This window comes from Brassica napus, chromosome A1, assembly GCF_020379485.1.
Source record: "Brassica napus cultivar Da-Ae chromosome A1, Da-Ae, whole genome shotgun sequence".
NCBI lineage: Eukaryota > Viridiplantae > Streptophyta > Magnoliopsida > Brassicales > Brassicaceae > Brassica > Brassica napus.
In genome coordinates, this window is record NC_063434.1 from 28663433 (window position 1) to 28683711 (window position 20279).

Genomic DNA, 20279 nt, shown 5'->3' on the forward strand with positions numbered 1-20279 from the left:
GAACAATAAGTAAAGGAATAAAAAAAGTCTTTTGGCAGGAGTGGATCTGTTTTTCGGAAATTTTTCTCTACTTGATTTCACTTTTCAAACGACTATTAGTTGGTTTCTGAAAATGTAAAATACTCCACCTATTAGCTCCGTTATATGTATGTTTTTTTCTTTGAAACTTCCGTTATATGTTTGTTTAATATATTAAATTTTACTTTTTGAATTTCATTCATAATAATACAACACCACCGATGGTGTAACAATATTTATATATCAAAAATATTTGATAGCTGAATATAACGTTCTAGCTACAAGCCAACAAAGGCATCAAGGAATTAATATACCAAAATAAATATCTATCTGTGGAATAAAAAATGGGATGATTAATTAATATAACTAGATTTTCAATAAAATAGTGGATTTCATTCCTTTAAGATCCAGAACAAAAATAAAATAAACCTTACAAATAATTTATTTTTTATTCGGAAAATTAAATATATTAAATTGTTTCCATGCTCAAATAAAGAAATCCAACCAAAAAAATCCCGCACACGTGTAAAACCAAACTCGTGAACTCCGTCCTCGGTGACACGCGCATCCAACCGCGTGTAGGTAACACGCGCATCCACACGCGCATCTTCTCCTTCCCAAAATAAAACGTGTGGAATAATCCAGAAGAGAAAGAAAGAAGCAAAAAAAAAAAAAAAAATTCAACCAACCAAACGGCGATGACGGAGTCCACATTCTCTATCGCTAACCCACCGGAGATGCCTGATCTGAACCCTAATACGCTACCAGATCCCGAGATGATCTCAGTCCCGCCGCTAGATCCTCTCTTCCTCTCTGCTTCCGATCCGATTTCCGATCTAAGCTTCTTCTTCGACGACGAGAACGGAGACTTCGCGGATTTGGATTTCTCGTTCGACGATTCCGTTGATTTCGTCGATTTCGACCTCGACGCGGAGCCCCCGGTGGCGATCTCAGAGGAGCTCGGAAGCTCGGGAGATCAGAGTCCAGAAGCGATCGCAAACCATGCGAATCTCGATTCACCGGAGACGAAGAACGTCGATAGAGGTTTAGAAGATCGATCTGACTCTGTTCATTCTCAGGTTTCGTCGCAAGGCTCGAAGACGTCAGGCGGTTGCGACACGTTGTCCTCCCCTGAGAACTCTTCTGTGAGCAAGAGCACGAGCAAGAGGAAGAAGGGAGACTCTGGAGGAGATTACAGAAGCTTCAAGTACCAAAAGTCTGATGAGAAATCAGCTTCTCCTGTGGAGGAGGACGATGAGAAGAAGAAGGTGAGGCTGGTTAGGAACCGTGAGAGCGCTCAGCTTTCGAGATTAAGGAAGAAGCAATACGTTGAGGAGCTTCAAGGGAAAGTGAAGACTATGAACTCCACCATTGCTGAATTAAACGGGAAGATATCGTATGTGATGGCTGAGAATGCAGCGCTAAGGCAGCAGATGATGGCTGCAGCTGCTGGTGGTGCTCCTCCTCCTATGAATCCTTACATGGCTGCACCGCCTTTACCTTATCAGTGGATGCCGTATCCTCCTCCGCCGTATCCTTATGGATCACAGATTCCCATTCCTAAATTGCCTCTCCCGAGTTGTAGTAGGCCGAAGAAGGGAGAGGGGAAAAGCAAGCTCAAGAAGGCTGCTAGTATCAGTTTTATTGGGATTATGTTCTTTATGTTCTTGTTTGGTACGTTGGTTCCGTTTATGAATGTTGATAATGGAGGAGATAGTGGTTTGGCTAAGTATGAGGGTCGTCGGTATTATGATGAGCATAGAGGGAAGGTTCTTATGGTTGGTGATGGGTCTGATGTTAGAAGAGAAAGTGTCTGTTCTGGTAGAGATAGTTGTGGGGGAGTAGAAGGACGAGTGGGCAATTCCAGTGAGCCTCTCTTTGCTTCTCTCTACGTTCCAAGGAACAATGGGCTTGTGAAGATCGATGGGAACTTGATCATTCATTCTGTTTTGGCTAGCGAGAAAGCTAAGAAGAATATTTCTGAGACGATAAAAAGCAAAGAAGCTGAGTTGACGGTTCCTGGTGTCCCTGTTCCTGATGTGAGAGGAAATGGAGCAATGCTTCCACATTCTTCAAAGGCTCTCTCTTCTTCTGGTTCGCCTGATGGGAAAAGACTTCACCAGTGGTTTCATGAAGGTGGCGCAGGTAACTTTGCTGCTCTTCGTCTTGTAGTTCTACTAAATGGAGTAAACTTAGATTAACCCTTTACTGCATCTATTGTAGGGACACTAATGGATTATAGCATGTGCACCGAGGTTTTTCAGTTCGATATTTCTCCAGGTGCTATAGTCCCATCATCAGTCTCCAACATTACAAGGGAGCATCTCCAAAATGTCACTACCACCCGAGACAAGAGAATGAAGAACAGGAGGATTCTCGAGGGGCTTCCGGTTTCACGTTTGGCATCTGAGCTTAACATCACGGAAGCCCAGGCGAGCAAAGACGCCCAAAACAAGACCTTTCATGGGAAAGCTAATACCAAACCCACATCATCATCAATGGTTGTTTCAGTGTTGCTTGATCCAAGGGAGGTCGTTGACTCTGAAACCGATAGAGTCATGCCCTCAAACCCGAAATCACTTTCCAGGGTCTTCGTGGTGGTGCTTCTAGACAGTGTCAAGTACGTTACATACTCATGCGTTCTTCCCCGGTCAGGTCTCCATCTTGTGGCTACCTGAATCCGACATAGCTCGTTTTTTTTTACTCATCTTGACCCAAAAGTAGACGGAACATTGACTTGTTATATATACAAAAACCACCTTTGCGACTTTTTTTCTCTGTGTTGTAAAACTCAGTGTTTTTAAGGTTTGGTATTTAATTTTGAAGAGAAGAACAAAGTGAAAATTCTTGCTTTTTCTTTCAGAAGCATAATATACAAAAAGCTCTTAGAGCATTAAGTAGAAGGCTGCACACTTTTGTGCAGCAACATTCTATAACAACAACTCTAGTCTCCATATGAATTCATTTTTTATACACTTAAGTTTTGAGTATCCGGTTGAGAGAGAGGAGGAGGTTCTGATACAATGTACTAGACATGTTAATGTCATTATTCACGAAGCCAAGCCGCTATCAGCATGAGTAGGACAATCCATGGCGTAGCTGGTAAGTTCAAATTAGCTGCAGCCATAGACATAAAGAAAAGGGCTCTTATGATTTAATATCTCTTGCTAAATTGGATGATTGTTTAAGTAAGCAACTTACATGAAGATGTCTGCGGTTGAGGATGAGCAACATCGTTTGCGTGCTGCGGTTCACTTGGTTTGGTTTTCGGTGGTGGAGCTGCATTGGCAAACACCACATGAGGTAGAGGGGCAGAGACTGGAACTATATGAGGCTTGGCTGCAGGAATAGGGGCCGGTGAGTGCAGCTGATGATGTGGTGGTCGAGCAGAATAGCGAGGAGACTGATGTGATGCATGTGGTGGCTGAGCAGAAAAGCGAGGAGGACGATGCGATGCAGGGGAAGGGGAAGGCGTGGGAGTAGGTGTAGATGAGAAATGCAAATGTTTATCCTTGAAATGTACTCTTTGTCCTCTTCTATTCCCTGAGTTGCAGGGCGGAGGTGCAGATGGAGCTCTTCTACTTCTAGGACTTTTCTGAGGGACAGGAGAGGCCACAGGTGAAATAGCAGGAGCTATACTTGGGCTAAGCTGGTGATGATGGTTGTGGTGGTGGTGGTGGTGATGATGGTTGTGGTGATGATGATGGTGATGGTGGTGATGGTGGTGGTTGGAATGAGGGGAAGGTGAAGGTGATGGAGAGTTGGTGCTGCTATCACTGTTGTTTGGCAAAGATGAGAGACGAACTTGCTTGACCTTACCAAATATGGTATTGTTCAGGCCAAGGTTCTTCGAGCGCGAGCCCGTGATGGTATCAGTCAGCTGCTTCAATCTCGGGCTTGGATTTGAAGTCCCGACTCTCAGCAAAACAGATGAGTGAACAGTCGTAGGGGGATACACGGTGGAACCCTCTGCGTTTGATAAGGTTACATACAAATTCTGCATTCAAACATAATCCTTGTAAGAACAATCTAACTCAACACATTAACACTTACTAAAGCATATGCATATTGTGACAAACCTCGTATGGTGCGAGATTCAGGCCATTCTTGAGTTGAATAGCAAGGGTATTGAAGTTTATCTGGATCCGATGAATGGAGTAGTTTAGCGTAAAGTTGAAAGAAAGCTTGAACTTCTGCAGCGGGAACGCACTTTGAGGTGGAATCACAGTGATTCCTCCTGGAAACTTTAGAACTTCGAAAAGGAAAGTGTCCCCAAACAAGGGTTTGGTAAGCTGAAGAGTGGATTGGTTTATCAGCACCGACTCGAACATCCCCTTGATAGTACTCAAGGAGAGAGGAAATATCTCTCGGTATGCTGTATCGTGGTCGATTCCAAACACAACCTTTGTTGTGTTCAGTTCGTGTGACTCGAGGGCTAGGATAGTTACCTGTTTAAGTCATTTGAACCAAGTTGTATCAGAAGACAAAGGAGAAAAATGATAAGAAAGAGATGAAATACTGTACGTTGATGGAAATGTAGCTCATCTCTTGGAAGATGTCTTGTTGAAGCTGCGTGAGATGTTCATTAAGAAAAGATTTTGGTCTATTGAGGCTAAAACTCGCTACTACAGCATGACCTGCATCCACAGTAAAAGTGGAGGACTATAATCAGCATTGGTTTATTATCTCATTTGCCCATCAGTAACGTAGAATCTACAGGTATCTAGAGTGAAAATCAAGACCGAATCAAAGGACACACATCACTACTATGTCAATAACTAACAGCTTCTAGTTACAATGCACACAAACATGTAACTCTTCTCTGATTAGCAACAGCTAATGATACTCCTTATCTCAAAGGTTTGAAAAAAAAAAAAAAAAGCAACTTTGACTCATCTCTGACACTAGTTAACAATAGCAAAGAATCATTCACAGTCAAACCTCGTTCCAAAAATAGCGTTTGTAATAAAAGATTACCAATTTCATTACTACACAGAGAGTAAACATAAGACTCAATCAAAGAGTAGATTCAATGCCAAAACAGGAAACTTTTATCAATACAAAGCTAGAAGGAAAAAAAAAAAGGAATAACCTTTAAATCTGGGATCGAGACTCGAACCCCCACGATCCACGGCGCCAAAAGGAAGCAACAAAAACAAAGCGGAGAGAAACAAGGAGACGGAGAGAAGCAGCACGAAGAGGCATTTACACCCAACAAGCCCCGAGATCCATTCGAAACACCCACAACAACAACGAGGAGGAGCATTCCTCCTCCTCCTCCTCTCCGCGGAATCGCCGTGAGCTTCTCCTCCGGCGCGGAGGCTGTTGCCGTCATCCTCAGGTTTACCCATGGGCGAAACCACCAGCTTAAGGTTGTGGTACACCCATCGTTCAGGAACCCTAATTCACCAGATTGAGAACGAGAGCTAACCAAAGATCGAATTCGAAGGTTGTGGAATCGAATCGGATAGGTTGTTTCTTCTCTAATTCCTCCACACACAGCCGAGAAGAAGTGAAGTGAATTTTGTCGATTTTTCCGATTATTTATTTATTTATCAGAGTACCTGAGGGTTTTTATTTGTGTGTATTGTTTCGCCTATAGTTTCTTAAATTTAATTAATTTAGATTTATAGTATTAATTAATGATAAAAATACTATCGGGGGGGGAAAGTGAGAGAAATGTTTAAAGGGTTTGGTCGTGTGGGTGAGACCACCGACAGATTAGTGTGTTGAAGAGTTTCAACTACCCTCACCCAATGGATAATATTCTATAAGATTCATCTTACATTTTTGGCAGTAGGGGTGGGCGTTCGGGTACCCGTTCGGGTTCGGATCGGGTATTTCGGATTTTCGGGTATTTCGGTATAGAGGTGTAGAACCCGTTCGGGTATTTCTGTACTTCGGGTCGGGTTCGGGTATTTTAAGTTCGGTTTCGGTTATTTCGGATCGGGTTCGGATATTTAGATTTTGAAGAAAAAAAAATGAAAATTTTCATTTCTCAAATTTCTTGTATTTAAATATATAACTTTTCACTTAACTATTTTTTATTTTTAATAGATTGCATAGTTAATAGATTTGGACATAACATTTTCAAACTAAAAAGACATTAATTTGGTTATTGTTTTTAAATTTTGGATGTAACTTTTTGTTAATTGCTGAAATAAAAAGTTTGACATGCATTTTAAGCGAATAGCAAATCATCTTCTACGTAATTGTATGTATATCATATGAATTTAAAGTATGTGTAGTATCAATATAAATATTTTATATAAAATGAAAGATGTAAACTATAAATATAAGGTTAATTATCATATGTTCGGTTATTTTCGGATATCCATTCGGGTTCGGATATTACCCGTTCGGGTTCGGATATCCAATCTCTCCTAATTCAATACCCGTTCGGATATTTTGCTACTTCGGTTCGGATTTCGGTTCGGGTTTTTCGGATCGGGTTCGGGTGCCACTTCGGATTTCGGGTAAAATGCCCACCCCTATTTGGCAGTGACTATTGTTCATTATCTATTTCTACAAGAATGATCCATTCAAATTCACCAATGATTAATCTTTTTTTTAGTAGTTTTTAGTGATTTCAAAGTGCTTTGATAAATTCTTATTTAGAAATAAAAAGAGATTCAAATCTTATAGTTTAGGGCATATATATTTTATAATAAAATCATAATAACTTTTGTAATTCATCTTAAATGATCTAAAAGTTTATTAAAAACTTAAATCCATCCAAATTTTGAAATTAACATAAATACAGTAAATATTAATAAGCGTGAATCTCTCAAATTTGGGCCATATTGTTTGGGCCCAAGTTGTTGCTGTTGTTAACTTAAACAGACTAACTCACTAGGTTTATGGTTATCCAATTCGGTTTACACAAACCGAATCAAAGATAAAAATGTTGACCCAGGTCATCCGGTTCAAATCGTAACTGCTTCGTTGAGAGGATTTGTTTATTTGTAGGTCAATTCAGGTGTTTGGGAGGAGATTCGTCGTCGTCGTCTCGTTGGGGGGAAGAGAAGAGGATGGGGAAGCAGCCGGTGAAGCTGAAGGCGGTGGTGTACGCGCTATCGCCGTTTCAGCAGAAGATAATGACGGGACTCTGGAAGGATCTCCCGGAGAAGATCCACCACAAGGTCTCGGAGAATTGGATCAGCGCCACTCTCCTCGTCACTCCTGTCCTCGGAACCTACTGGTAACTCTCTCTCTCTTCTCAAATCGTTATCAATGATTCTGGTGATTGATTGATTGATTGATTGTTCTTCGAATCTGGTTTTTACGTTTTTGTGTTATTGGTGCGTGTAGGTAGCTGATGAAGGGTATTTATTAGATTTTGAAACTGAATATAATTAAGTTTAGTACAGAGGTGAGCTAGAAAAGTATATGCTTAATCTTCAAATACATGAATGAATGTAGGTATGCTCAGCACTTCCAGGAACAGGAGAAACTCGAGCACAGGTTCTGAACCATCATGTGTGGAAGCCAATCTTCTGCGTCTGTGATTTTCTGAAACCTCTTTATTGCCAAAATAAATGTCTAGATTTTATGACAATCACTGTTGCTGTGCATGTTTCTTGAATTGAATTGAATTAAATCGTATTCTCTAATGTTCCTTAAAAAAAACGCTAGCTATGCTCCCTTTAAAGTTAAAAATCCAACTCGTGAATATGCTAGTCAAACATATAAGAGACAATGTTTACTTCGCATCGAGACTTCGTTTTTATGTCTTTTACACTTGTACTGTGGTATTCTCCACATTGATAGCAACACCATAACAAAATAAACTCCACACCAAAGTAGAAGAAGAAAACAACGTGTAGAATACCAACAGTACAAGTGTGGAGTTTAATTTGTTATGGTGTGACTATGCCAATATCAATGTGGAGAATACCACTGTACAACTGTTGAGTTTATTGAACATTATGTGCATGGCTCTTATCTCAACAGTTGACTCCACATTCCAGCTCGTCCGCTTCAGTGATTTGAGAAGAAATACAAGAGCTTTCTGTGTTAACGTGTACGTGTACAAAAGCTTACGCGATTGGTTCCACCAGCTATAGTAGAGGATACAGAGGCGTTCAGGCGTTTTTTTTGGATCGAGGGCGTGTACAGGCGTTTTGTCATAATAAATAAAGTTATATAAACTAAAATAAATTTAACAATTTTGTTTTTTTATTAAATACCATCTCCACTAGGCCCGTAAACCGATCACTTAAACCGGGTTTTTAATCAACCAGACAACAACAACAATACACACGCATAATCCTTTGTGCTTTAGATAGAACCCACAGAAACGGCAGCTTTAATGAGTAAACCGCAGAGAACAAAAGGGTTAGAAAAGAAAGGTGAATGGTCACTATCCACTTTATAAGCTTGTCTCGGTGGCCACCGTTTCATCATCGCCTCCTGCTGCTCCGGTTTCATCACCCGGTCGTGCAATGTCTTGATGTACACGCGCGGCACCTGCTCCTCCTCCTCTTCTTGCCCTTTTGCCTCTTCCATTTTCGCAGTTGTGAGCGCCAGAAGCGGAGCTGGTCTCATCATTAACGCAGCCAATACACACTCCTTGACAATCACAAGAACAATCACATATCATTAGGATAACACTTTTGGATCTTGAGCTTTTTATAGGAAATGAAACTTAGAGAAACCTGTTGAGGAGTCATGTGGTAAAGGAGCTTTCGTCTGAACTCAGGTTTGATAAGGGCACTAGTAGGAGGATTCTCGGGTCCTAAACCAAAACCGAGCTCATAGACATCCCCATGTTCTGATAGGTCAGGCACTCCCTGTGACAAAACAACATAACGTCATACACAAGTTACCTTCATTTGAAATAATTTTTTTTTCTTTTTATTACATCTTTCAGATCTTCATCTGTCTGAAAACCGAATTTGAGCATTGTGGCTGCGATATAAACAGCCAGACAGATCTTCTTAGGGAATCTCTGGATCGAGCTCGTTACACTGAGCCCTCCTGCACTGTGGCCCACAAGTATCACCTGATGACAAAAACAGAACAGAGAAAGTTTACTTCAGATACAAGAAACAATACAGTTAGGGTTGTATGTGTGTGTGTCTCTGACCTGTTCTTGTTCGGGTAAGGAGGAGAGGAAGTCGACGAGTGGTTGGTTGTATTGGTCGAAGGAAGTTAGAGTATCGGCAGAGGAAGGATCTATGCCGGAGGATTTGAGGTCGATGCAAGTGACTGTGTAGCCAGAGACTTCCAAGAGACACTTGATTTTGTACCAGCACCATGATCCTAAGCTCATGCCGTGTATTAGCACAAAGTGTGGTTGTTTTCTTCTTGGTTTCAATTCGAGGGTGTGATCTTGATTCTCCTCCGCCATAGATTACGCCGGAGTTTTGCCGGAGGTTTAATGGGGTTTTCTTCCGCTGAGTGCTCTGTGTGTTTTATTCTTTGGGGGTCTTTGTCACATATGTCAAGCGCATATATAGTGGAAGAGATTTCTTTGCTTCTTTTCTCAGTCATGAGATTTTATTCTTATTATAACTTTTTAATATGATTAGTAATTATTTTAGTATTTATGAAATGAGAGTATATTAACTTTTTAACAGAAAATTAATCCAGTTATGGTAATATATCATCAGTTGGAGGGGAAATAAAGGTTTCCATAGAAGTTAATCAACAAAAAGAAAGAATATATTTAGGTAGAATTTAAGGTTAATTTTCCTTTGGCAGCTCATTTTAGAGGTCAACGAAATCAATTTATGGCTTATTAAACAGATTTGGTAAAATATCTAATAGAATAAAGCAATTAAAAAGTCATTTATTAAAAAAGATATTCCACACAAAAAGTTTCAAGATTTTTTATCGAAGCGAATAATCTTTTACTATGAATTAAACCCTGGTTCTTTTTACATTTCACGTTTTTCTGTTTTTCTCTATAACTGTTCTTTTCGCAAATGTAACTTACGTGTTATAGTGATCAATTTCAGCTCAAATTTGCGTTTGTGAAAATGATTAATTGAGAAGAAAAATGTTTAACTTGTAGTAAAAACATATATACATATTAATTATTATATATATACACATGCATATACATTTGTCGATTTGGTTGTGGATGGGACTTTGGTATATGGTCACTTGGTTTATTGCATTTTCTTCTTATAGTTGGGATAGTCAATGAGTAATAATTGTCTGTTCTGACTTACATCTATTATTATATAGTTGGGTACTATTTACGTTTTTATACTCTATACAATTTATGAATCGAGTTATAAATAATAATTTATGGCATGGCATAAATAATTCTTGAGAGAGGTTTCCAGCTTAATGTTCAGATTGATTTCAAGATTTACGATAACCAGACGGTGAGAATGTTATATAAAAACTATATAATGTGATTCTCAATCTCGAATAATAAAGAAATCTAGTATTTGCTCAAAAAAAAATCTAGTATTTGATAGCTGGATCGATAGTCATCGTTATTATAAAATGTTACATATATTAAGGTATGTCACGTGTGTGACATATTTTTAACAACCCCGTTCTAGATTTATTTGTATTTTGAAGAAACGTTATCATCCAATTTCTTCAGTTATTCTTTTGTCAACATCTACAATTGATTATCGGATAATAGTAATAGTTTTCTAGGTCTAGTTTCTAACGAAAAAAAAATTCATTGACCAGTTAATGCTCGTTACTACTAAGCTTCTTACCCGGAACAATTTGGTTTAATTTTAACAAAAAAAAAGGTTATGAAGAACCTACTTGTTTCTTATTTTTTCTATGAATGTATGTTTAAGATCAGTAAAGTTGGAAAACGTACCGGTCATGATATTTACGTAGAAGCAGGGCCGGCTCAAAAAATAGTGGGGCTCTGTGCTATTTTTTTTATAATTAAGTGAACTTGAAGTTGAAAGTTAAATCCATGTAAAAACTAAAAAAATTAGAGCCTTATTGAGTAAAGAAATATTGACTAAAACTGTAATAACAAAAAATTTAGGACCCTAAAAAGTGAAAAAAATTTGACTACAAATGTGGGGCTCTGTGCTGTTGCACTTTGTGCACTCCCCTAGAGCTGGTACTGCGTAGAACCATCAAACTACACATGAAAAGAATGGTGACTTTTTGACAAAGGCTTTAGAATTGTGACGTTTGTGCAATTGTTTTCATTCCTTTTTCGTTTATATGTAATTTGAGAACGATAAAGGAAAATGGAATTAAATAAATAAGCTTGATTGAGAAGTGAAAAAAGGAGAAGTGTCAAAAACAAAGATGAAGATGATATCTCCTCCTTTTCCGCGAGTAACGAAAGCGTCTTTTTATTCTTCCTTTTTTTCCGATCTCCCTAGCTTTTCGGTTTTTTTTGTAACTCAGCTTGATTTTATAGTTTTCAATTCGTATGCTAGACAAACCAACGTCTGAATGAAAATGACATATTGATATACGTGACTTGTGACCATGATTCAAGTTATATTTTTTAATGCAATATTCCTGAGGTTTTTCTACACAAAGCTAACTCTTCCTCTAACCAATTTTGAGTTTTTTAAACAAGAAACGTGTGGAAGAGATTTTACTATAAACCGGATAAGCTGCAAAAAAAAGACAATGTAAAATCACACATATATATAATATAAGTTTCTATTAGAATATACAAAATCTCCTCCTACCACACACTTAACATATCAGTGATTTTATTATGTTTTTATATTGAATAATTTTTACGTGCATTCAATTAAACTTAGAACTTTTGATATTTAGAGAGTGGGGAAAATGCAATAAGTGAGAGGTGAAAAATGATATGGTCAGACCGGAGACATGTGCCCAAAAAAAGACCTTTACCAATTGTCAGTGTCTTTGTAGACGAAGGAATCAGATTCATTTCGATTATGAATTTATGAACTTATTTTTTGTGGTACACATCAGAATGCGTATATGCAAAAATCAATTTTTAGTTTTTTGTAACTAAAATCAATTTACAGTTTCGACAAAATAAGTCTATTAACACTAAATTACACCACTAAAATAATCGTAAACTTTTGACAAATTGTATCGTTATAATAAAAACTTAAAAAGGTTTCTTTAATAGCTTTTGTTTTTGGATCAAACATAGCTTTTTCAAAAGAAAAAAAAGTTTTTTAAAAAACGTTGAATTTTTTTTATCTTAATTAGGTTTTCAGTTTTTATCAAACATAGCTATATGTAGACCAAACCTCGCTATATAATACATAGGCCTTGTGCTGAGTACAAAAAAAATTTCTTCAAAATTTTAGCCAATATTATCGTAAACTTGAAAATTAAAATCTTTAACTATTTGCTTATAAGAAATTAAGGTTTTAATTTCTTATGTAAAATAAAAGAATATAATCTAGTGCAAATGCATTCTGAGCATATGTTCATAGCCGGTATAGTAGTATGTAAAAGGATACGCGTTACACAGTACTGTATCAGAGTGATCTCTTAAGATCAACCAAAACATATCTTGAGTTCATAATTATGCAAATTAAACTGAATATAAAGGCATACGTAGAGTTTGAATACTCCAACTATGTGTCGACAAAAAGATAAAAAGGAATACCCCAACAATGTCGATAGGAACTCCAATAACGTAACATGCCAACTAATTATGAATCTATATATGATGATACATATGCAAACGAATAGATTGGGGATAGTGGAAAAAAACCATGTCCCTTTGTCTCAAAAGTTCTTTGTGTGTCTAGTGACGCGTAACGTTGTGAGCTACACTATATATATATGTAGTTCAACATTTGTTTAATAGTTTAACCACGAAACTTTGTTACAGCCAGATGTAATAACATTCAATACTTAAGAATAAGTACGTGAAGAAGACACATATTGGTCCAAATAGGCTGGCTGTCCATGTTCGACCTGATAGGCTGATCCTGTCTCGTTTTCAGTTCGATTTATTTTATATATTCTGGTCCTAAATTTTCTTGAATTATTTTAATTTGGTGAGTTGATGTAAAGCAATAAGCCCAAAACGATAAAGAATACAAGAAAAGAAAGATAGATAAACTTTGGTGAGCCTTAAAATATGTGTGGCTGACAAAAAGCTTGATTTTCAATCATATAAGTATTTATATATAAAAGAACCCACAAATAATTAAATAAATACCATATAATATAATATATATAGATGTTCGTGTTAACAGATTTAAAGAATCTATGAAAAATTTATAGTTCAAATGCTTGCTTTTAATTGGTTAACCTTTAAAAAGAAAAATAAAATTTGTACTGAAGTTTGTATGAGCAGCTGCTCCGTTCCAATCACCCTCAATTGGTTTGGGATCAAATGAGACAATCACACCGCATATCTCAGTAATCCTCTCGAGTATGTAGCGAGCAACCCATAACTGATCACCAGCACCAATACCAACAGTAGGGCTGATTTGAAACTCCCATTGACCAGGCATGACTTCACCATTGGCACCACCTATGCTTAAACCAGCGTAAAGACAAGCTTTGTAGTGACCATCCACAATGTCACGACCAAAGGCTTTGTCTGCACCCACCGCACAATAGTACGGTCCCCGAGGACCAAAAAATATTTTTTTTACGCCAAAAAAGAAAAATAAATTTTAATCAGTTAACTAAATTTTATTTAAAAGTTAATATTTTGCATTTGTTGGAGGTTAGCCTTTTAGGGGTTTCATTCGTAGACATTTGTAATAGAAAAGAGCGCCATTTTTTCTTTCACTACGATTTGAAACAGGAGCTCCTCAACGGCCTCCTCAAATTTGATTTTAAACTATTATCTTCAGACCACAACATTGTCTGTTCCTTTATTATAACCCTAATGCCGGATTTGAGATCCTTTAAATCTGATAGTTCTCTTTCTCTTTGGAGTTAAATAAGTAGCCAGGACCCTCTTACCATCTCTTAAGCACCATCAGGAAGGAAGATATGAGAAAAGACAAAATGCTTTGATGTTACATGGCTATATCTCCTTTACCCATAATTATGGCGTTTTAGTAAAAGAGTGTAAAGATATGAGAAAAGTTTAAAGAATATTATTATATCAATTGGGGTACAATTTCAATGTAGACTATTACATAGAGGCCCTATCTAGATTTTGATTTTGTGACTTAGTTTTCCTCTTCCACCAATCAAACCCAACTTTCGTGCCTGGTGGCCAATAATTTTAACCGACGAGGTGTTGTCACTAAGTACAATGGAGAGGGGATCTTCAAAATTGGTCATACCGCCGCTAATAAGGTGCCAAAACAATGCACCTGCGATTGGACCGCCCTTTTTCGCAGATGCGTAAATGGTGTCGAACGTTGCATTAAAGACGGCATCTCTCTGAGCTAGAGTATAGCCTGGTGTATTCGATGGTTTCCCGAATTCTCCTAGGATTAGAGGCTTTTTAAGAATCTTTTGTGCATCTTCCATGTGGCCTTCGAGCCATTTTACTAAGAAGTCCAATCGAGATGTCTCATTTAGGTTTGGGAACCTGTAAAAAAAACATGGAGTGGAATGGAGATTAACTTGTAAAACAAAAAGTTTTCATGTAGCAATATTGATGTTAAATAAACTGTTGGGTTAAAGCGGAATCATAAATCCTAAACACTTAAACCTTCACTAGGATAGATCACAAACTCTAAACACTACAACTTTGACTAAGATAAAAAGTATCAGGAAACTAAACATTTTTCTGAATAGAAAACAAATTTATAGTGGACATATATTACGCAATACATTCATATTGCATAGTTATTAACTTATTATGTCTACGAGTATAAAATCAAAAAAAAATTAAAGGTGCTAAAAAGAAAACTAAGATAATCCCACGTTATGGACTATACAAGAGGAAAATAAACGATTTTTATAAGGTAATGTGTTAAGCAAGGAACGAAAAGAACATGATGATTTTGTCTACACGAATGTATAAAAATCCAGTACCAGTTATGTGAGTTTATTATATATTACCATAAGTCAGGGTAAGAGTGAATCGATGCGAAATCAATGGCGTCGAAAAAGTGATTAGCGATGAAATCGGTTCCAAGAACGTTGGCTGCAACTGGATTCAAAGAAGCTTTTCTTTGAGGAGATGAGTCACCATAGAAGCCTTCAAGACCGGTAGAGAGGAGATGTTTTGAATCAAGTGATTTCACGTAAGTAGCCATTTCACCAATCCAAGCCGTCAGGGTTTTTCCACTTGGATCTGCTTTGCATTGGGGTTCGTTCATGAGCTCCCAAGCCATAATGGTTGGTTCATCTTTGTATGCAATTTTGGTAAATGTATTCACTCTGTCCACCATGGTCTAAAGCGAAAGATCATAGGTTGTTTAATTTACCATCTTCAAAATTTGTTGATATATATATATGAATATTATTAATAGACTTTGTATGTGTACCTTGACGTGGTTCTTGAAGAACTGTTTAACAAGAGGGTTTGTGTAGAAATCGTCTTCTGAATTTACGACTTGGCCTTGACTTTTAGCCCACTCCACGTATTGTTTCCTTCCTCCGAAGTCGGAATAGTTATTGACAAAGGTGATTATCATTTTTATACCCAGTCTTTTTGCTTCGGCTATCGCAAAATCCAAACCCTTAAATATGCAAAACAAATTATTAACAGAAAATAAAATATATTATTAGACTAAAAAGCTTCACTCGTGGTGAGGAAAATCTAGACTTTATACGTAAAATTATATTTTAGATCAAAAGCTTGTTTGGCTATATCAAAATACGGTGTACCTGAAACGTTAGTTCATCGTAGCGACCAGGGGCGGTTTGGAGAGCACGGTAACCGCCATCTCGGAAACCCCATGTGCGTGCGACGGTCAGACCGTGACTGGTCGCGTTTTGAAAGGCGTAGGTGATTTTAAACCTTGTGGCCGGATCGGTGGCTTCGTACGTGAGCCAGTAGGCATTGAATCCATTGGCGTAAAATGGTTTCCCGTTGAGAATAAACTGGACGCCTTTCCTTCTCACGAAACCATTCCCCGACGCTGCTTCTACTCCTAGATCGTTATAGCTCTGTGTGATCACAATTGCTAGAAACGCAACCAAACAAAAACACTTCATCTTCTTGTTTTACTTTCTTTTTGGTTTTTGTGCTCTATTGTCTTCGAGATCAATACAGTTATATATTCAGAGATTAAGTGTTTTCTTAATTACAATCACAGTCATGCACCATTCACAAATTCTGTGATCTACTTACTTATTAATGTTACATTCCTTAAATATATTTTAAAGAAATATCAGCCTACATTAAGTTAAATAATATTATAGTTATTGTATAGATTGATATTTATCTGTTAAACTACCAACATGTCATTAAATAATTAATGTGTCACACTATTGTTGGAAACATATCGATCTATTCTTAATCAGTTTGGATTTTTTAATTTTTGTTTACCATTTATATTTATTGTAATCATTTTTCTTTTGCTTCTTCTTGATATCAGTCATCAAACAGGGGGATTCTTCATGGAAATGTTCCCATGTATTACACTAATTGAGTTTATCTAAAAGTCAATTTTTAGTGTAGTCAATTCCAGTTATGCTCATTGTATGTTAATTTTAGAAACTAAGACTTTGACCCAAGAAAATAAAAAGAAACTAAGACTAACTTTTTTAGAATTCCATTTTATAATTAAAAAATATTTTCTTAACAAATTTAATTATGCATTTCTTATTATATGTTATACTCTATAAAGATTGTTCACTCTCTCTAAATTATATAACAGAAAACTAAATGTTGTAGCGTAGTTTTTTTTTCTTTAGTTTTCATGTCATAAGTAAAGATAAAAAAAATTAGCAAGGTCCTTTACAAAAAAATGTTTTTAATATAATAAAAATGTTTATTAAATTATGTTTATAATTTAGCTCAATAGTTTTGTTTGATAGTGTAATTGACAAACACAAAAATCTGTTAAATGACAAATATACTCCATACGTTCCATAATAAGTGTTGTTTAAGATTTTTACACACATATTGAAAAATTAATAATTTATGTTTTATCCCTATTTAATATACTATTTTATTTAATTATTGTTAATTAATTAATTAGAAATAGGATAAAATCGGAAAATTCTTTAATATATGTATTGGAAATCTAAAAAACACTTGTAATAAAATAATTTTAAAAGCTAAAATGAGATTTAATATAAAACATATGAGTATATATTTTCAACACTCTCAACAAAGACTTACACTATTATCTGAGTCTCACTGCAGCTTCTCGGTCTCTATGGGTAGTTTACTAGTTTTGCATGTATCGATAGAGTTTTAAGATTGTTTACGTTAGAATTTAAAGATTGTTTATACGTCAATAATAAAAATGAAAAATGAGCTTCCATAACCGTAATAAAAATTATAACGTGAAGTTAGAACTATCTCTTGTCTGGTCCTCTCAATTGGATTTTTGTGGGCCACTAAAAGAAACACTACTTAATCATGGAATTGAGGCCCGATAGGGCCCAAGATTACCACTGCAAAAGTGCAAAGTAGGGAAAGCAGAGTGGTTGTGGAAGTTGATACTAAATGCAAACACGAGAAGAGTGCCGTTGAATTAATCCTTCACATCATATTTTGAATTTTCGATCAATTGGTAGATATCTTCACCCCGAAATAAGAGAGGTAACATAATTCAGAAAAAAATATTTTGATAAATAATAAAACTTTGCGTTCGTTATGATCTCCTAATTGTTTGAAAATATACTTCTTCCGTTGACAAATATAAATAATAATGTTACGGTTGCGCATGCATTAACAAGTGATTAAAAAAATATCTCCATTTTGTAGTTATGATATTTTGCGTATATATAACAACAAGTTTTGAATTTTAGACGGCTATATAATCCATTTCCTCGGTCGTTACTCGAATTATTAGTCTTATAATCTTAATCTTAATCTCCTTTTAGATGGTCACGTTGCTAACCACACAAACGTTGAGCTATATGTCTTATAATTATGGAACTATTAAAGGAAAACAAAAAGACATTCTCTGTTACAATTCAAGTTCCCAATATACCAGCTTTCAAAAAAAAAAAAAATTCAAGTTCCAAACCAATCAAATAAAAATCATCAACGCACAAGAATATACATGTGTAAACAATCACATCAACTTAGACCTAGTAAAATACAGTAAGAAACAATATTCCGTAACCAACCAATCCCAACTGAGAGAACACAACAAAGTTTAGAAATAACCATAAAGTTATGTCCCTACGACAGAAACTGCCACGTCATCATCCCGGCGAGAACTACCACCCATCGGCGACTGTTGCTCAAGGATAAGAGATTGTCTGCAAGTGGGACAAGAGTCACGTGAAAGCAACCAAGTGTCGATGCACCTCACGTGAAAGCCATGGTTACATTTTGGCAAAACCCTAACTTTCTCTCCTTCCACGAAATCCCCGAGACAGATCAAACACTCCGTAGCTTTCATGTTAACGATCCCTGATCCGTACAATCCCACGGGGATTTGCTTCAGCGCCCGTTTCTTGAGCCCCGTGGTAGTCGCTAAACGTCCAGGATTTGCGTTTGCGTTTGAAGCGGCTGCGTCTTGCTCCGGTGTGAATCTGCTTGTGATGCGTAGCACACATCGCAAAGCAGAGTTGAGGCTTAGAGCACATATAAGAGCACAGAGTAGAGCAGCTAAGATAATGACCATGTTAGTGTCGAAGTAGGTGTCGTTAAAGCCTGTTCTGGCTTTAGGGTTTGCGTCGGCCGGTGCGTTTGCTTGCGGCTCAAGTAACACCCGAGCCATCTTTGAGGTATGTTTGAGAAAAAGAGGAGATCAGAAAGTAACACCTTCAAAATTTGTCTTGTTTGCTCAAACGACCCACGATGTGTTTTTTCTCTTCACTCTTTCTTTTGGAGTTTTGAGCTTTTGACTCAATTTTCTGATTTGTTTCTTCTCCTGACTTGTGAATGAAGATGAGAGAAGGCAAAATAAGTTTTTCTGTCAAGTTGTGATAAAAGACATTCGTAAATGGATGTATGGGCGACTCTCTTTGGAGAGTTATAGAGAGAAAGATGATGTGGTTGGTCCAAGAAATTCTTGTAAAATACTAAAATTATTATTTATATATGTAGTAAGTGAATGGTCACTATTAATTTTGTTTTCATTGCCTGGGAGTCTATTATTTTGTCCTATATATATTGGTGAAGATCATGGGTTTTTTTTGTGTTCATTTTAATAGAAGCAAAACAAAAATTCAAAATCAGATGATCGCTTATATATTCTTTTGTTTTAAAAATTACACATTTTATATTCTCATGTCATTACTTCACTGGGAGATAGCAAAGTTTCTTTTTTCCTTTTTTTTTTTCTTTCTGAAAAGCATTTGGTTCGAGATTAGTACGAATTTAGGTTTAAGATTTCAGGTTAAAAACATAGTTTGAACATATTGAGCCACTACCTAGTTTATCCTGTAATGGTATATCCTAATATTAACTCTGATCTTTATTTAATGGGACCCTATTATGTAATTCAATTCAATGTTGGATCGATGTGCATTTTCTTTTGACTAAGGAAAATATAAAGGATAGAGTAGAGAAGAAGACAAATAAGAAAACGATTAGTTTAGTAGATATCAGAATCGACAACTAACAAACTCATTAGTAGTGGTTTTAAGAACTTTGGAATCAAGCTAAAAGGACTTAATCCTCAAATAAGAAAAAACTACAAATAAGATTTGATGTATAAAAATAATAACCGATTATATAAAACTCTGCATGGTTGGGGTATCATATTCCCAACTAATTATGTCGAATATAATTAACATATAATATCATATAAATATTCCATGTTTTTCGTCTTCTTGTGGGTAGACACATCATTACTAATCAAAATGGTTTTCAATAATTAGGTATATGGTATTATCCTTGAGAAAAAATGAAAGGACCTAGAGTTTTGGTCACCATATATGTGTAGTCGGTAAAGATTAGTTAATTTTCCATTTAGTTGATTTACCATATGATGATACTACAAAATTCATACATGGTTAATCCAGATTCAGATTCATAAAACATATTGCGATGGTGAAAAACATGTGTATGTAACTGGTTTACGAATTGAATGGCTCATAGAAACTCATGTGGCGTTTACGGGTCCACAAGTATTAAGAATTTAAGATTAAGAAGTCCAAATTCAAACAAACTAATTAATGAAGAAGTATACGAATGAAAATAGACAATACAAGTTCACGCAAACGACACAACACTTGTCTCTCTTAGCTTCAATAGTTCCATTGGTTGACAATAACACTCCAACGTGTGAAAAATGAATTCATCAACCTCATACACGAATCTA

The 20279-nt window shown here is 36.4% G+C and overlaps 6 protein-coding genes across 6 annotated transcripts; 2 read left to right on the forward strand and 4 right to left on the reverse strand.

The window, feature by feature from the left end:
- Positions 1 to 655: 655 nt before the first annotated feature.
- LOC106434583 (bZIP transcription factor 28) lies at positions 656 to 2864 on the forward strand. The gene is made up of 2 exons (XM_013875449.3): positions 656 to 2163; positions 2242 to 2864. The coding sequence occupies exons 1-2, from the start codon at positions 717 to 719 to the stop codon at positions 2694 to 2696; spliced, it is 1902 nt and encodes a 633-aa protein (XP_013730903.2). The 5' UTR covers positions 656 to 716; the 3' UTR covers positions 2697 to 2864.
- LOC106434584 (protein transport protein SEC31) lies at positions 2854 to 5575 on the reverse strand. The gene is made up of 5 exons (XM_013875450.3): positions 5111 to 5575; positions 4543 to 4655; positions 4098 to 4466; positions 3220 to 4015; positions 2854 to 3135 (listed from the first exon to the last, which is right to left on the reverse strand). Exons 1-5 carry the CDS (start codon positions 5367 to 5369, stop codon positions 3065 to 3067), a joined length of 1608 nt encoding a protein of 535 aa, XP_013730904.2. The 5' UTR covers positions 5370 to 5575; the 3' UTR covers positions 2854 to 3064.
- A 1357-nt stretch (positions 5576 to 6932) lies between these two features.
- LOC106434574 (cytochrome b-c1 complex subunit 8-1, mitochondrial) lies at positions 6933 to 7631 on the forward strand. The gene is made up of 2 exons (XM_013875441.3): positions 6933 to 7219; positions 7441 to 7631. Exons 1-2 carry the CDS (start codon positions 7050 to 7052, stop codon positions 7487 to 7489), a joined length of 219 nt encoding a protein of 72 aa, XP_013730895.1. The 5' UTR covers positions 6933 to 7049; the 3' UTR covers positions 7490 to 7631.
- Positions 7632 to 8169: 538 nt separating this feature from the next.
- On the reverse strand, positions 8170 to 9472 carry LOC106434575 (methylesterase 17). The gene is made up of 4 exons (XM_013875442.3): positions 9107 to 9472; positions 8882 to 9022; positions 8676 to 8810; positions 8170 to 8589 (listed from the first exon to the last, which is right to left on the reverse strand). Exons 1-4 carry the CDS (start codon positions 9368 to 9370, stop codon positions 8299 to 8301), a joined length of 831 nt encoding a protein of 276 aa, XP_013730896.2. The 5' UTR covers positions 9371 to 9472; the 3' UTR covers positions 8170 to 8298.
- A 4527-nt stretch (positions 9473 to 13999) lies between these two features.
- Positions 14000 to 16154, reverse strand: LOC106434579 (mannan endo-1,4-beta-mannosidase 3-like). The gene is made up of 4 exons (XM_013875446.3): positions 15712 to 16154; positions 15369 to 15563; positions 14941 to 15275; positions 14000 to 14464 (listed from the first exon to the last, which is right to left on the reverse strand). The coding sequence occupies exons 1-4, from the start codon at positions 16039 to 16041 to the stop codon at positions 14077 to 14079; spliced, it is 1248 nt and encodes a 415-aa protein (XP_013730900.2). The 5' UTR covers positions 16042 to 16154; the 3' UTR covers positions 14000 to 14076.
- Positions 16155 to 18015: 1861 nt separating this feature from the next.
- Positions 18016 to 19076, reverse strand: LOC106434557 (RING-H2 finger protein ATL72). Its single transcript, XM_013875423.3, has one exon. The coding sequence runs from the start codon at positions 18729 to 18731 to the stop codon at positions 18180 to 18182; it is 552 nt and encodes a 183-aa protein (XP_013730877.2). The 5' UTR covers positions 18732 to 19076; the 3' UTR covers positions 18016 to 18179.
- Positions 19077 to 20279: the final 1203 nt, after the last annotated feature.

Excerpts from the sequence above, each read along its gene's own strand:
- LOC106434583 (XM_013875449.3), top strand. The coding sequence starts at position 717 with ATGACGGAGTCCACATTCTCTATCGCTAACCCACCGGAGATGCCTGAT. Across the intron at positions 2,164-2,241 it reads GTTTCATGAAGGTGGCGCAG|GGACACTAATGGATTATAGC; the intron begins GTAACTTTGCTG and ends CATCTATTGTAG.
- LOC106434584 (XM_013875450.3), bottom strand. The coding sequence starts at position 5,369 with ATGGGTAAACCTGAGGATGACGGCAACAGCCTCCGCGCCGGAGGAGAA. Across the intron at positions 4,016-4,097 it reads TGAATCTCGCACCATACGAG|AATTTGTATGTAACCTTATC; the intron begins GTTTGTCACAAT and ends GTTTGAATGCAG. Across the intron at positions 3,136-3,219 it reads TCAACCGCAGACATCTTCAT|CTAATTTGAACTTACCAGCT; the intron begins GTAAGTTGCTTA and ends CTATGGCTGCAG.
- LOC106434574 (XM_013875441.3), top strand. The coding sequence starts at position 7,050 with ATGGGGAAGCAGCCGGTGAAGCTGAAGGCGGTGGTGTACGCGCTATCG. Across the intron at positions 7,220-7,440 it reads CCTGTCCTCGGAACCTACTG|GTATGCTCAGCACTTCCAGG; the intron begins GTAACTCTCTCT and ends GAATGAATGTAG.
- LOC106434575 (XM_013875442.3), bottom strand. The coding sequence starts at position 9,370 with ATGGCGGAGGAGAATCAAGATCACACCCTCGAATTGAAACCAAGAAGA. Across the intron at positions 9,023-9,106 it reads CCTTACCCGAACAAGAACAG|GTGATACTTGTGGGCCACAG; the intron begins GTCAGAGACACA and ends TTTTGTCATCAG. Across the intron at positions 8,811-8,881 it reads CAGATGAAGATCTGAAAGAT|GGAGTGCCTGACCTATCAGA; the intron begins GTAATAAAAAGA and ends GTTTTGTCACAG.
- LOC106434579 (XM_013875446.3), bottom strand. The coding sequence starts at position 16,041 with ATGAAGTGTTTTTGTTTGGTTGCGTTTCTAGCAATTGTGATCACACAG. Across the intron at positions 15,276-15,368 it reads TCTTCAAGAACCACGTCAAG|ACCATGGTGGACAGAGTGAA; the intron begins GTACACATACAA and ends CTTTCGCTTTAG. Across the intron at positions 14,465-14,940 it reads CACTCTTACCCTGACTTATG|GTTCCCAAACCTAAATGAGA; the intron begins GTAATATATAAT and ends TTTTTTTTACAG.
- LOC106434557 (XM_013875423.3), bottom strand. The coding sequence starts at position 18,731 with ATGGCTCGGGTGTTACTTGAGCCGCAAGCAAACGCACCGGCCGACGCA.